The sequence below is a fragment of the Lepisma saccharinum genome (genome assembly GCF_977018435.1).
Source record: "Lepisma saccharinum chromosome 12 unlocalized genomic scaffold, izLepSacc3.1 SUPER_12_unloc_1, whole genome shotgun sequence".
In the NCBI taxonomy this organism is placed as follows: Eukaryota; Metazoa; Arthropoda; class Insecta; order Zygentoma; family Lepismatidae; genus Lepisma; species Lepisma saccharinum.
In genome coordinates, this window is record NW_028142891.1 from 14,997,458 (window position 1) to 15,014,586 (window position 17,129).

At 36.6% G+C, this 17,129-nt stretch overlaps 2 protein-coding genes across 2 annotated transcripts; both read left to right on the forward strand.

Moving 5' to 3' along the window:
- The first annotated feature begins 11,280 nt into the window (after positions 1–11,280).
- Positions 11,281–13,843, forward strand: LOC145982118 (uncharacterized). Its single transcript, XM_083115685.1, has 3 exons — positions 11,281–11,448; positions 12,304–13,790; positions 13,823–13,843. The coding sequence occupies exons 2-3, from the start codon at positions 12,318–12,320 to the stop codon at positions 13,841–13,843; spliced, it is 1,494 nt and encodes a 497-aa protein (XP_082971811.1). The 5' UTR covers positions 11,281–11,448; positions 12,304–12,317.
- On the forward strand, positions 13,805–15,866 carry LOC145982212 (uncharacterized). The gene is made up of 2 exons (XM_083115788.1): positions 13,805–14,697; positions 15,175–15,866. Exons 1-2 carry the CDS (start codon positions 13,854–13,856, stop codon positions 15,444–15,446), a joined length of 1,116 nt encoding a protein of 371 aa, XP_082971914.1. The 5' UTR covers positions 13,805–13,853; the 3' UTR covers positions 15,447–15,866.
- Positions 15,867–17,129: the final 1,263 nt, after the last annotated feature.

Below are 17,129 nucleotides of genomic sequence, written 5' to 3' on the forward strand. Positions count from 1 at the left end.
CTCCTTAAAGGAAAGATGCTCAGACCGAAGCAACGTGCCGGAGGGGGAGTTCCCAACTAAGTGACAAGTGGCATGGTGCCTTCAGTCTATTAACAAGCATTTGCTGCTAATTGTCCAAACAGCAGATCTAGGCAACAGAATAAACCGCATGTTACAACAACAGATATAGGTGACACGATAAGTCACACGTATCGCTCATACTGGGCCCTTTTCCCCAATAGCTTGCAACGTGTTGCAGTGATTTGTTGTTCGTGCATGTGCGATGCAATGAGTGTCTTGCTTTAGGGAGATTGCACACCAAAGCAACAAGCGGCACTTATTGTTTGAGGATTTCACCAACAGAACGCTAGCCTGTGCTGCCCGTCATGCCGCTACAATGTGAAATGTTGATCTTGATTGGCTCGTTTCCAAGTGACATGTGTCTCATGTTGCTTTGGTATGAAAGTTGCCTGGACAGAAGGACCAGTGTCACTTTGTTGTGAAATCCCTGTGTCGCGTGTCACTTTCATCTAAAATCTCCTTAAGCAAAGAGCTTGTGTCCCTATGGTTCGAAAAGCTGCATTGATTATCAACGACTCGCTTCCAAGCGACACTTGTGGTTTGTCACCTCGGTATGAAATATTTCTCAGGATACTATTTATATTCTAACAACATAGAAAAATAAACTCTAGTACACAATGCAACACCTGACGTCCGAAATCACATTTGCGATGTTTCTTCTCATGTTACGCATGCTATTTATTTATTAATTTTATTTTACTTTTCTTTCCAAATTAATGGCATTTCGTGACCGTAAATCACTCCACAAATATAACTGTTTCCATCAATTTCAAGACAAACAAATCTACACAATATATTCCAAAAACTAAGCCGGATTACTTTCATAAGAAAATTAGCAGCTGTGCTGATCGCACTGCTATCTACGTTGTCATCGTATCGGGAAAGTTTCTTCGGTTTTCCACACTACATTATTCAAGGCACTGTAGTACCGCTAACCTGTCACTGTAACTGCATCTCCTTCATAGTTTTGGGGAAAAAAATGGTCCGATGATGCCACCATGCCATAAACCACACCATACAGTGACCTTTTGTGGATGCAAGGGCTTCTCGTGAATCTCTTGTGGATTGCTTTCACATCAAAAACGACAATTTTGTTTGTTAACATAAACCACTTAACCATAAATGAGCTTCATCTGAGAAGATAATTTTTTGCCCAAAATTATGATCCGTTTCAAGTTCAATGGAACGTCTATTTTCATAATTTCTTTGGATAATAACCAAATGTTCTTTAGCCATGATGAATTGTCACAGTATACTGAACACAAATGACAACTAGTGACAGTTATAACATTTGAAGCATAGTTGTCAGTTCTTTTCAATATTGGAAAACCCTTTATTTATGGTTTCGATGATGAAAAATATAAGTGTTGCTGTTCCAGAACATGTTTATTGTAGGTATGTAAAAATGTGTTTATTTAATACCTACATAATGACATCAAAATAACAGTAATCTCTTAGCTTAAATCCCTACATGATTTTGCAATACACTTATTAAGTTCTTCAACAGTAACTTCAATTAATTCTTGATAACAATAAATCCAATTCCTTTTTAAAACAAATAGCCGTGCCCCCGGTGGAGACACATAGTGGTTCGGATCTCACTTTAAACTGTAGGTCCTGTCTCTTTTTCCTCCCCCACCCCCATGCACGTATATAGTAGTAACAATATAAAAAGGCAACGTGATTTCAATGTATTAAAAATTCTAACTCAATTCACTTAAAAGGTATAGTCCAAATATTTAAAATATTTCATTTAAGGTGCAGAGTTTAAACTTTATCTTGCATTTAAGGTGCAGAGTTTAAACTTTATCTTGCAATAATCTTTGTCAGATAGATCATTCTGCAAAGGACACTAACAAAGTAAACTGATTCAGAGATAATGTTTTCTTTTCCACGCAGCTTTCTTTTCTAAACTAGAATTCACACATAATTCCCAGAATTCCTGGTGAATAGCCACCCTGTTGAAATGTTACAAAACTTTTTAACATGTTGCAGTTACACACACAAAAAAAAATTGATTTGAGTGTCTTCTTCAGTTTCATATAAACGCTTGATTCTTGTCATTTGGGTTAACCTGGGGAAAGAGAAAAGCAACAAAAATATTTGAAAATACAGTTATATGATGTCTCTTTATGCTATGATGTCCATCATTCTCTGCCATTTGCATAAAAACAAGTCACTGCGGTATTAGCCGATACAAACAGTCACAAAATAAACTTACACAAGAAGAAATTGTTGAAACCACAACCCTCCCTCCCTGCTTGAAAATAGATAAAAACATTGGTGTGAATAACCTAGAGATGTAAATAGCAAATAATTGTGCATGTGATTGTACTTTGTGGGTTCAAAAGTGCAGCCATATTTTAAATTTCTTCATATCAGCTCCATACAGCTGAGTACATGCGGGCCCTTTGAATCACTTCAGGTGAGAGATCTTGTACCACTCCCTGTACAACCCTGGCCTTGCATGTAAACGACTTTCATCTCTTTGTTTAACTCAAGATGTTTCTGAAGGATTTGACGGCTACACTGCAGTAGAGATAGTTCCAGTTTTTGCTGTCAGACACATATGCCATGGGCATACAAAATTTTTTACTATTCGGTGTTATTTTTCCCAAAATTCACATTTTAGCGCATTTTCTGGCAAATATCTGAAATTATACCTTCATGGTGTTTTTTAAACTACTGTATCAAATTGTAAGTCATATGGCCTACGCCTCTTCGTGAGAGTTTGATATCTTGAAAGTTATTTTCCATACAGCCTTTTTAATTTTAAGGTAAGGGTTTTAAATAATGGAATATTCCCCGTACATCCTGAAGGGTGCATAATGATCATAAGTGGCGACGCACCCAAAACATTTAAATCAATCAAAAAAAAAACACTTTTTTTTTTAACACCTCAAATTCCCCGACTTTTCCAGGTCTGTCCCCACCCTGATGTAAGTAGCACTGGAGGAGAGTAAGGAACCACAAAACAATCCTCCCTGACACTCTCTGCTACAGTGTTTTTATTCCAAACCCCTCCATGCCATCAAAAGAAAGTTATGCCTGGCCAGACTACTAAATATGGTGGGGCATTTGCCATGGCTAAATAATCTCCCAAGGCATTGTCTTCAGGTTGTCTGCTTGAGAGCCTTCTAACCCAGCATTTAGGTTCGTTAACCCAGCATTTAGGGTCGTTGTTAAGAGTCCTTTACTTGGCCTGTGTAACCCAACTATGAAAAGTTGTTAGGGATTTTTTTTGAACAAACTAAAAACTACACAATAGCTCGCCGCATGGCAAATGGACTTATTCAGAAAAACCACTTCACACCCCACACGTGTGCCTACATGGTAGCAGCTGTCTGAAACCAAGACAACAGTAGATGATTGGCTGGTGGCAAGAAAAGGGTACTACTTTACTATACCGGAGACACCTATCAATGATTTATTTCGCAATTTTTTACATTGCTAACGTACTATTCTGCATTGCGGAACATTTCTTTAGGTGAAATAATTAATTTCTAACGAAAATAATGTCTATTTCTTACATTAACAAGAACTTACTGTTGTTCCTTATTTACCCACAAACCATCCACGGGTAGCCCCAAAAACCATTGATGATAGCCCAAAAATTCACGAACCATCACGGGGACAAGGTATGCCTACTAGGTTAGGTTAGGCCTGTTAGGTTAGGTACCATTAGCACTCCTTTCATTCAATTTAGCATATACGGACAACATCGGCTTGTAGCAGCAGCAATATCGCGTATTGTGCTCTCGTGCAGAAAGCAAATGGCGGCAGCAGCAATAGCACGTCGGAAATCGATTTTCGTAGAAAACCACATGCATTCGCATTAAAATGGATCAAAACTACATTCCCGAACATCAACAACGCTACAGAAAATGATTTGCGTAAGTACTTTCTCCTGTAAATTTGAAGAAATCCGTCTCCGGTATAGTAGTGTTATCAAGAAAAGAATCCCACAGGAGTATTTAAAAGTAACAATACATTCTCATGCACGCGCTGATACACTGAAGTATGTGTTAACAGACAAAAATAGAAAATGAACCATGTAAAAAATGTGTGCATTATCATGAAATTGCAATTAGCAAAATGAACTTGGGTCAAAGAAATTTTAACCACTTGTTTCCCTGCAGAGCAGTATGAGTCCCCAGGTAGTGGCACAAAACTAAAAAGAATTCAGGTGCCAGCCCACATTTCACAGGATCCAGCACCATTTTCTGGGGGGCAAATACAGTCTACGAAAGCCATGAATCCAACCAACACAAAGCTACACATTTTGAACTGTGATCTCAAAATATTTAATTAATACCAGATTTGATTAAAAGTAATTTATTCTTCGCATTCTTAAAGAAGGCTCAACCGGTAAGAAACCACTGCATACCACTTTTGTAATCCTTCTTTGCATTCAGAAATTCCACATGGAGATCACTATTTTATGTTTTAAGAACAGTGAAAAATACATGAATAAAAGGATAATTGTTCCAATTGTTTTATGGTTTTCTCAAATTCTCGGAATATAATAGAATTTTGACAATCATTGTCACACGAAACTTGAAGCTTCCTTAAAGTAAGGAGCACTATTCGAATTTTTAACAAAAGTTATTTATGCTGGGAACAAAATTGAAAACTACCTTACGCAAGCATGCGAAAGCATTTAGGGTTATAATTAAAATGCTAAGGGAATTCAACCTGATTACATAGAAGTATATGGAAGTAAAACCAGTGTCATGTCAAGGAAACAAGCAGTAAGAACATGCTAAAACTCTGCAGTATGTGTTACGTTAGGCTGCCTGGCCAGGTTTGGTTCCCTTAGCATTTCCTTAATAATGGTATAATTTTTTTGGTTAGGTTAGGCTGGTTATGTTCATTTGTATTAATATTAAAAAATTACATCCCTAAATGATTACTACTACTGATGTCGCTATTGCTGCTCTCAATCACAAAACCCCTTCGCACATCCTGCAAACATTCAGGAAGAGGAAAACAGCCACCGCTAGTAGTCCGTGAAATGCATTAAGTTTGCAAAACTGGAATAATCACTTTCAGTAAGCTTCTAAATTACTTTCACATTTGTTCCCACCACTTTCTGAGCATTATTGTCACTTTTATAAACGGAAAATGACATGTCTATCGGGAGGGCACATGGTAATTATCATATTTAATAAACAACTGCACTTCTGCAAACTAACAAGCATTAATAAAAATTATTATGGATTTTCTGAGTTTTAATGAATGTTAAAGTATATGTGAGACACTCATGAAATAATTTGTTATTTTTAATTAATGATAGTAATGTTTGTAATTAATAAATAACTGCACATATATAATCAACAAAGGAAACAGTGATTCAATTATAAAATGGTTTCTTGAAATTTAGTGATAAAACAAAGTGTGGCCTGTGAGCCACCACCCAGTATGTAAGTTTCTTGTAAGGTGCGGGTAAGCTAGGGTTAAAACTAAACGTGAAGTTCTAATGCGCACATCTGACCATGAAATGGACTTAAAACAGGCTTTTATATGTTTGTGTCTAAATTTAAATTTTGATGTCATAAAATATGAAACAAATGTTAGTATCAAAATATTTGATGTTTCGGGACAATTAAAAATCTTTACTCTTCACAACACATGTGCAGAAGTATACGTATTACGTGAATGTGTGTATATACCCCGTTTAACGGAGCTTTGAGATGGAAGCGACACGTGACTCTTGGAAACCAACCCTTAGAAGTAAATGCAACCTTTCGAACCGAAGCAAAACAAGCCGCAAGCGTCGCTTATCACTTGGCCTGGAAGGTTTTCTCAGGGAACTTTCAGACCGAAACAACAAGTGACATGTGTCACTTGGAAGTAGTAATCCATTCAACCTTTTGAACTGAAGTGAAACAATGAGCTAAACATGTCACTTGCATGTTGCTCATCAATGGCATGCATAGTGCATGGTTGCATCAGTCTGTTTTTCTTTATACTGAAGAAGTCTGCGTCGCTTGTCATCTGTGACTTCAGTCTGAAAGCCCCTTTAATGGCACGTATTATGTCACCTCGGTCTTGTTTGTGTATGCTTGCTTACAGACTGAAGGTGCCCATGTCACTTGTCACTTCAATCTGACCCCCCTCCCCCCGGCACTGTCATGTGTTGCTTAGGTGTGAATATTCTCTATACTTAACAAGATTGTTAGCTACTTCATCAGAAATTAAGATTTCACTTAGCCTGTAAATCACAGAGAACAATTGCAAGTACTATCGATGGAAAAGGCCTGCTTTTTGATAATGTTTCATTTATACTCATGAATGGGCCTCTGGAGTGGAATAAAGTAATGCTGTTGCCTTTTAATAAGAAGGGGTCTGAGGTTCAATCTTCAGTGGAGGCAGACTGCTTTTCTCATTTCAAACTGTAGGTTCACTCCAGATATATTTTATAGATTTTTTTTTCATTTGATTGTCTTCTTTGCTTTTACTTCAGTTTTAGTGCCAGTGTTTTTCAACCGCCTCACTGCAAAGGGGTTGAGAACAATTTTAAAATTTTATGAGTGAAATTGTTGAGATCAGGGCATCGACTTGTAAGAAATAAATTTACTTAGCTGCGGTCTCACAAAAGTCAAGAACCGCTGCGACAAGCAGCCAAAATACATCACTAATTGCTCCGTGCCCAGGTTTAGCGGCCATTTAACCAAATTATACATGATGTACTGGAAAGCCAGAGTACAAATATACCTATTTGACTGAACACAAAATTTCATGTCAAGATATTTGATATTAGATTTTCAAAAGGTAGAGCAGTATTTTTCTTTTTTGCTTCATGTACGTGTTCATATAACAATTCAAACATTGAAAATGATATCACACTAATCATACTACCGTGCGTCCATTTCGATCTGCAGCCGAGAGATCGGGAGAAGCGTGGCGGACGGCACTGACGGAGATGCCGACATTTGCGGCCTGAAATGCCCGCTTATTTTTATGGACATATGCAGACATTTATATAAATATTGCAAAACGAGCACTAACCTGTGTTATAAGAGTATGGTTTTAATTTTAGTAGCTTAGTGACTGTATGTGCCGATGATTTTGACACGCCCACCTCTTGTGAAACACGGCGTAGAGGTTTGTTTGGAGAACGTTCTAAAGCTGCACCAATATCATCGAGTTTTGCTTCAGTTAGAATCCGTCGTTTTTGCTTAGGTGTTTCAAAATTTAACGATACAGTTTCTCGTAATTTAAGGACAAGATGTCTAACCGTATCTCTGTGTGGAGTTGAAACGCATGGGAATTTCTGTACAAATTACCTACACACGTCTCGACACGAGTTTCAGATTGCAAGGAAGCTCACGAACACTATTGACTTTTAACGGTTTCTTCTACAGTGTAATCTTGATACAGTGTTGCACATTCAAAACCTCCAAACGATCCCCATCGGCACAAAACTCTTTCAAGGATATAAACTTAAGCAGGACGTTACTGGTCAAAACTATGATTAAAATGTTTTATTATCTGTGGCTCTTAACATCGTTTCTAAAGCGTATTTTTTTGTGTATATAAGAGCAGAACTTGGATGAATTACAGAAGAACTTTTGCGTGTTATAACACAGGTTAGTGATCGTTTTGCAATATTCATATAAATGTCTGCATATGTCTATAAAAATAAGCGGGCATTACAGGCTGCAAATGTCGGCATCTCCGTCAGCGCCGCCCGCCACGCTTCTCCTGATCTCTCGGCTGCAGATCGAAATGAACGCACGGTATTAGGTTCCATTAAAACCACATTTGATGGCGTAACTCCCCGTCAGTGTTTGCAACCCCTTTTTTTAACCTAACCAAACTTTATAGGAAATGGTTCGTGGGGCTATCAGTGCATAATCTACAATTTGCACACGTGACGAACACAATAGTAGGTATTTTTCGGTGAAGAAGGTTGGAAACACTGTATACCCACAACAGTAGTCAAGTTGTGGCTGCCATATTGTGTGTTACAGAAACGAAAATAGGAATAAAAAAAATTACTCTGTGAAAAATTGTGTTTGTTTTAGTGTAAAAAGCATAACGGTACCTTGAACTATGTTACGCAATGCAGAATTGGTAAGTACGAACCATACGAAACACAAAATATCAGATTTTAATGTGTCTCCAATGTATGAAACTGGTACCCTGTTTTGTCTAGCTACGAATTTCATATTGTAAATTGTATTTTATATTTAGAAATTAGTGTATTTTACAGTAGGGAGTTAAACGAAAACCATGGCACAGAACCAAGCAACTCCTGTATTTTCAATTATTTGCGACACTTTTGTGAAAAAAAGCAAAAAAAAAAAAAAAGCCCAACCAAAGAATCCGCATTTTCCGACCACATCCAACTCTAGTGGAAACGCATAGGGACATTATTTTAATGGTAAGAGCCATAAACCCGACCCACCTAACAAAAGCATTTAGACATATAATAACCAGATTTCACTCCTCGCATGTAGAGTATATGGGCAGTAGTCCACATCCAAGACGATAGTAAATGTATTGGAAGGGAATATCGTTCTCCAAACAAGATGCAGTAAGTAAACACTGAGACTCGTAAGTATGTGTTAACAGAGGTAACAGTTCGGTATATCGGAAACATTTCTACAGGAGAAACTACTTACGGAAATGAGTTTCTGCAAGCTTTCCAACGTTCGTCGAGGTATTTTCTTTCATCGTGGAATATATTTGACCCGGGAATCATGTATATTTCAAGAGAAATATCTCACCGACGCACAGTTGCCATTGCTTTCGCTACATAAACTGCATGCTGCATCTGTTTGATGACATAAGCCCCTGTCAAGTGTTTCAAACCCTTTTTTTTCACTATGCTTACCGAACCTAACCTTATCGGAAATGGTTTGTGGGCTTTCAGTCAGCTACCGTGCATAATGGTTCGTGGGGCTATCTGTCAGCTACCCGTGCATATTGTACAAATGTACCTTCTTCACCTACGTGAGTCAAGATGTGGCCACCATAATGTATGTTATGGAAGCGAAAAAAGGAATAAAAAAAATCACTCTGTATGTGAAAATTTGTGTTTGTTTTTATGTAAAAAGCATAATGGCACCTTAAACTATGTTCCGCAATAGACAATTGGTAAGTACGAACCATGTGAAACACAAAATATCTGATTTTAATGTGTTTCCGATATACCGAACTGGTACCTTAACAGACAAATATAAATCAAAGAGCGATGTAAAAAATGGGTCCATGTCGAAATCTTACACCCTCTATTTTGAAGGGGATTTTTTTATATATATATATAAAGAGTATGTCCTGCTAATTGTGAATAATAAAATCCTGGAGCGTGGAAATAAGTACAGGGGATGGACAAAAATATGGAAACAGCTGCGAAGAATAACCGGAATGCTGTAGCTAATAAGGTGCAGGACCACCTTTAGCTTCCAAAACGGCCTGCAGTCTCCTAGGAATGGACAAATACAAGTCCTGGATGGTGGATAATGGGATCTTGCACCATTCTTCATCCAAAACATGGTCACAACCCTTCTCAGTGTCTGTCTGTCTCTGTCACGCAGTGTACGTTTTCGTCCACGCAGGTGTTTATCTGATGATGTCTTTCGGGACACACCATTATGTCATCATGATCTTGAATAGAGTCCCTCTCGATACGCTGAATAACATGGCTACTTTTGCGCCTGTGACACGAATCCAATATGGAATCCCTGAAAAGCTGTATAGACTCAACATACATAAGGAACTTAAATATCAAAAAAACATATTTTTCGTAGCCGTAGATGTAAAAAAAAAAATACCTTCCGTGCTATTTAGAAACACCCTTTGTTACAAGAAACTTATTTATTTAAAAACATTTGAAATGTTCGCGAAATCCAGGGTGTAAGATTTCGGCACCGAGCCTAAAAAATACCTATCTTGATTAATTCTGAATTAGACACTCTGAACTTGAGCCCATAATTTCTCCGGAATATAATACTCAGTTAAACTTTTAACAGAGTTAATTTATTGGTAACACTTTACTATACCAGAGACGGATTTCTTCAAATTTACAGGAGAAAGTACGGTACTATTATCGTATGGGTGAAACACCTACGAATCATATATTTCGGACTTCTTTACATTGCTAACGTGTTGCGGAACATTTCTTAAGGCGAAATAATGCATTTCTAACTAAGATAATGTTTATTTTCTCTATTTACGAGTACTTACTGTTACTTGTTGTTTCGAATCTGTAACACATTATGGCCGTGATAGCATACTGGTTTAGGGGGCGTTCTGCGAGTGTTTTGTCGATTTATGCAGTGGTGCAACCTCGTTCACCGGAAAATATCTACTTTCGTGCCCCTATTTGAAATTATGCTAAAACGTCGCATTTATGTGTAGAACTTGTAAAATAACCTTGCGATTTACCACGTTCATTGTCCATACACAGCAATTCGGAACCATCTTTCTTTCACAATTCGGAACCATCTTTCTTTCGCAATTCGTTAATGCTCTTCCTTTACGCACAACACTCTTGCAACCTTGAATATTGACGCCAGACGAGGAATGCCTACGTGGTTAGGTTAGGTTCCATTAGCATAAATACAAAGAAAAAATAATATTTTCGCTAAGAGACGCGTTACCTTTGTATTGCCTAACATGAAAAAGGTCTCTCCTGTGACGTCAGAACACAATGTTGCTAGACTGTTGTGCGATAAGTGACACCCATTCGGGTCAGAACCATCTTTCTTTCGAAATTTGTTAATGCTCTTCCTTTACGCACAACCATCTTGCAACCTTGAATATTGACGTCAGACGAGGAATGCCTACGTGGTTAGGTTAGGCCTGTTGGGTTACGTTCCATTAGCATAGATGGGTAATTCTCCAAAAACCTAGCAATATCATGTCCAAGTATAATAACTCAAGAATGACTTGACTTAAAAAGTTTACTTTTCTTTTAATTTGTAGAAGCAGTTGACCTCTAGCCATCCCAATGTATACAAAAAGAAATAGTTAATTATTTTTTAATATAAAATATGTATAAGGGTCTAAAAGTCACTCTCCTGGTATGTCCGGATCTTTTGTTAAAACAAACTATACTCATTTAAAATGTTATCATTAACATTACATAAGTTTCATTAATATTATTCATTTTTACATAGTTGAAGGTATAAAAAAACTTTTTTTTTAAATTTAATCATTTGACATGATCCTGTTACACCACTTCAAAGTGGGTCCGAAGTTTTCATGTCACTCTCCTGGCTCAAGGGATTTTTTAAATATTTACAGTGAAAGAAAAGGATTTTTTGGTTTGTTATCTGGCAACAATGTTTCTTTCAGCCATCTTGTTTGAGCTGTAGAGTACTGTGGAAGAGCTACTTGTCCTTGTGTTTTTATCAAATTGGGAAGTTCCAAATTCAGGTTCGTAACATATTTTGCTGTCATTCTCCTGGTTAACTTATTTATAACAAATAATAACCCAAATATTTTGAAATAACTATGATTATGTGCCATTAAGCAATGTCATCACCTGACAGAAATTTGTAATCTCAACTTTTGCCCTAGGCTTTGATTATTAGGCCTAATCCATCCAAATGTCACACTCCTGGCTGTCACACTCCTGGCAATAATATCACACTCCTGGTATTTCTTGTGCCAGGAGCGTGACTTATCAGCCAGGAGAGTGACACTTATCACATGAAGGGAACAAATTCGGATCAATTTCATTGTGTACATTCGATTTGTAAGCCTATACAGCTGCTGTGCACTATCACAGAGTAATGGAGCTTTTACATCAGGCCCAAGTTCTGAATTTTACAATTTTTATCAGGCCATTTTTACTTACCCAATATTGATCCTATAAAATACATAAAAATATACTTTTGAGCACTGAGCTGGGTGACCATTCAGCAATTCTTAAATAGTGCAGCCTACATTTATATAGGCTAACTTTTTCAATTGTTTCTGTGTGTTAGCATTTTGGCCACAAACTATAATCAAAATTACAATTTAAGATAGCACAAAAAAAAAATTATCATTAAATTGAATCTGGCCATAGGCTATTTCAATATTGCACTGCAGGGTATATTTAAAACCTAGAAAAAACCCATACCTAAAGAGATTTTTAACTAAACCTAAATTACATTTTTAATTACCTTTATTGGACAATTTATGCAATTTGGAACACACTGAATTATTCAGTTTGATTTAATTAAATAAAAATAATATTAAAATAAAGCCATCAAATTTGACATCAGTTTAAATAATTTCTTTCAGAGTCATCACTAATAATGGCAGGAAAGAAAAAAAAGACAACACAGTCTAGAGAGGAGAGGCTAATGAAAAAGAGAGAAGCTGAAAGGAAAAGGTACGAGAGATTGAAAAATGACCCACAAAAATTGGAAATTGAGAAGGCCAAGTGGAAAACAAAATATGAATCAAGAAAAAACAAGGGAACAGTGAAACTAATTACACAACAATCAACAAGAGACCAAAGGGCTACAAGGCAACAGTGGAGAGTGCGCCAAAAGAAACACAGAATGAAAAGCAAAATTCAACAGCAAACAAACCAGTTTGTAGAGAATAACACACCCTCTGATAGTGACCCTGATGATCCAAGTCAAGAACTTGATCAATTAGTAAATGGAGAACCTGTTTCACTATCACCAGAAAGTAGGCAGGCTACTCCGGATCCAAACACAAACCTCACCAATGGAAGTCCTCGAATCCAAATTGTTACTCGTGCCTCAAGTAGCATAACTCCAGACACAAATAAGTTCAGCGATGCATCTTTATATGTCATGTCGAAAAACTCCGATGGCAGGATAGCTGAAACAAGGAAACGAAAGCGTCGTAATGATGTACGGAAATCGAGAGAACTGAAAAGGCTGAAGCTGGATTTAGATGCATGTGAGAAAAGAGCTGAAAAATATCGGAAGCGTTATGAAAGGCTGTTGAAGAAAGAAATTGAACAGAAAAGAAGACTGAATAAGGAAGAACAGATGACACCTCGCACAAAAGTTAAACATTTTCTCCAAGGCAGAACTGTTGATGAAGATGTAAGACGAGAACTGTTCACAGGAGAAGTCATTAAGTCACAAATAGCTCACACATTCAAATCCATCAATTCTTACAAGACCAAAAAATTCCTGAAGGAGTCTCTGAGTGGAAAGATAATAAAAAAGTATAGGATGCAAAAAGCATTGCCGTTTATCCGAATTCGTACTGTGGTTGCCCACAATGAGAATAAATTGAAGCAAAGGATCAGGGAAAAAGTTGACCATTTCTTTCATGATGATGAAAATACCACCGTCAGCCCTGGAAAAAACGATTTCATTACCAGAAATAAAATTAAAAAGCAGAAAAGATACCTCAATAATACAATGAACGAGCTGCATAAACGATTTAGAAGACAGAACCCTGGTGTTTCTATAAGTTATTCATTTTATTGTAAATTACGTCCGTTCTGGGTTGTCAAACCAAGTCTTAAGGGCAGAGACACATGTTTGTGTAGAGTACATCACAACATGGAAATGCTAGTCGATAAACTGAACAAGAGTAAGGTGATTGATGCACAGAACCCAGAAGAATTGGCTGAAATTTTGTGTTGTGAGAAAAATCGCGAGGCTTGCCTGTTGAGAAAATGTAATGACTGCAACGAAAACACGATTCCTTACAATGACTTCAATGTAAATGATACTTTCACATACCAGAAGTGGATGTTGCATAAAGAAAAACGTAAAATCAAAGACCAAGAGAAAACTGTTCCGATTATCAAAAAGGATGCAATAACAAGTACTATTGGAAAAGCCATTGATGATTTGGAAATGTCTATTAAGAAGTTCATGATCCACATTGCAAACATTAGACATCAGCACCAGTATTTAAGAAAGCTTAAAGAAAATCTGAGTTGTGAGGAAGCATTAATTCACATAGATTTTAGTGAAAACTATGCACTTAAGTATGCTAAAGAAGTCCAGTCAATGCATTTTGGTGCTTCAAGGAATGAAATTACGCTTCATACTGGTGTAGCATACCACATGACTGAGGACAACACTTCAATAAAACCAGTTTCTTTTTGCACACTGTCAGAAAGCCCTCGCCATGATCCATCTGCAATTTGGGCACACCTTGAGCCTATTTTGACAGACGTGCTACAAGATAAAAGAATTACAGCTCTCCATTTCTTGTCCGACTCACCATCCACTCAGTACCGAAACAAAAAGAACTTTTACCTACTTGAAAAATACCTACAAGAGAAATTCCCCAGGATCAAAAAGGCAATTTGGAACTTCACAGAAGCTGGTCATGGAAAAGGTGCCCCTGATGGGATAGGTGGCTGCCTGAAACGTACAGCGGATAACATGGTTTCCTTGGGATATGATGTTAACAACATCATTATTCTTGAGAAAATTTGGAAAGAAAACTGTCCAAACATCAAATTGTGGGTTGTTGAGGAGGACATCATATTGAGGGTTGATTCATTTTTGTCATCTGCGGGCGATTTAAAAGCTGTGAAAGGAACAATGAAGGTTCACCAGGTCACAGCTGCACTTGGAGAGACTGACACAAAGATGAACTACAGGACCCTAAGCTGTGAAGAATGCAAGGCTGACAAAAACTGTGAGCATTATGGAATCTTTGTTTCAAACTCAACTCATCTGACACAAGGTAAGAAAATTTCTTTGATTTTATTTGACTAAGTTTAGTCCACATTGTATGTTCGACAATTTTTTTTTTAAAATTTTTCATCTACAATTTATAGTAGATTTTGTAGTATACCTACAATTTTAGTTTTTGATATAAGCATAAGTAGGCCTACATAAATCTAATACCGGTACCTACTGTATGTTAAAAGTAAAATAAATTAAATTGTCTTGATTTCTCAAATTGTTAGTAGACAAAGGATTAAAAGATATAAAGAACAATGCATACTTTAATCATAGAATAAGATAAATAAACTATATATAAATGAAAAATAGTAGAACTCTAAGTGGGCTATATAATGAGGTCAGCAGTTAAAGGCCAAATTTAATTTCAAATTATTTAATTTTTGCAATAATTTAAAGTAGCCCTGCTACTAACATTCACACATTAAAAGTTATCATTATATAGTAAATTATATGTTAGATTTTATTTTAATTTCAGCCCAGCTGATGCAGACTTACAATATAGGAGAATGGGTCATATTTCACTATGAAAACCTGATATTCCCTGGAGAAATAATTGAACTTGGACCAGGGAAACTTTTCATCAATGCCATGGAACCAAGCAATTCCAAAAGAACATCCTGGTCTTGGCCGAAAACTAAAGACATCCATGACTACCCCATCGAAGATGTCATAAAAAAAATTAACCCTCCAACACCCATTGGAAGCAGCCATAGAGTTGCAAATTTCTGCTTCCTGGACAGTTTTTAGGCTAAACCAATACCTTGTTTTTTGGCCGCTCCATATAAAGCTTTCGTTGTGTTTTATATTTTTGGCTCAGCTTCAAGTTATGGCTGATCTAGAGGCTTTACTTTATCTTTCAACAGCTGTATTCAATTTTATAATTTAGTAAATAATAATTTTTCTATTTTCCTGGAATGTGTGTGTGTTTTTTGGGGTAATATTTTAGCTAAGCTACAACAGTACTAATTATGTCACTCTCCTGGTATCATCCGTCACTCTCCTGGTGGCTGAAATTTAAATGCCTTGTTTCAACCACTTTGGAGCATGAAGGTGTATTCCCCTTATTTTTCCCTTGTTTATGATCTCATGTAGAGTAAGTGTGATTTTTTTCAGATTTTTTAGAACAGTTTTGAAATTCGCAAATTTTTGCTTTCAAAATGTTCACTTTTTGGAGAATCACCCAGATACAAAGAAAAATTATTATTTTCGCTAAGAGACGTGTTAGCTTGTATTGCCTAACATGAAAAAGATCTTTCCTGTGACGTCAGAACACAATGTTGCTACAGTGTTGTGCGATAAGTGGTTAAGTGGTTAAGTAAAGAAATTAGTGAGGTAATACTGAGTATAATGAATAGAAATATGTATAATAGGCAGGAAAGCATAGCATTACCTGATACTTTATCACAACAGGGAAACGACTAGATTTAGCCAGGTCATGTAATAAAACCTGGCCTAGCTTGATGAAACAATCGTGTAAATCTAATGCTAACAATATCACGTCCTTAGATATTAATGGACAATACGCAGTTGATGATGGAAATAGTGAAATGAATATCAATAAGCAATTCAAACAAGCAAGCAATGAAATAAATTCCAAAAATAATGTCCTAAGCTTGCTACACCAAAATATTACTAGTGAAACTTGGCCTATAACTATATCTACAAACCAATCTAACTTAAGTGTGACTAACAATATGATTAGTAAACCTGAATGTGCTACTTCTTTATACTCTGAACGATCAGGTGTTAATTTTAGATTTGAGAATTCTCATGGGGAAGTTAGAGCATGTTGTTCTAACTCCCACACTCCATTGGATTTAAAGATAGGTTATCTCAATATACAGGGATTCGGCAAAAAACATGAAATTATTAATGATTTTGCTAATGAAAATAGTTTTGATGCGGTTTGTTTAAGTGAACATTGGTGCCATAAAAGTGAAATTTCCTTCAAAATACTAGATGACTTCTATCTGGTTAACAGTTATAGTAGGGAACAAATTCAACATGGTGGAGTGTCTATATATGTAAAAAATGCATTTGTACATGCTAGTCATAAATTAGATCTTGAATTCCTCTGTAGTGAATTAAACTTTGAAGCCACAGGTTTACTTATTAGAGACCTCAAAATTGTAATAGTTGTGCTTTATAGATCACCAAATGGGGATCCTACTGTTTTTCTTGAAAAACTTGAGGAAATGTTAGATTTTTTCAGTAAGTCTCAATGGAAACACTTTAGTATCGTAATTGGTGGTGATCTAAACTCTCATTTTGATGTAACAGAAGATAAACAAAGTGTAACTGGATTTAAAAATCTGCTTAAAGTCCATTTTTTTCTACTACGAAGTGGATGTAAACAAAAGCACGTGTTCTAGAGAAAGCCAGTGCAGCCCTATTGGTGGATTCTGACAGTAGTCCCTCCGCAGACCTTTT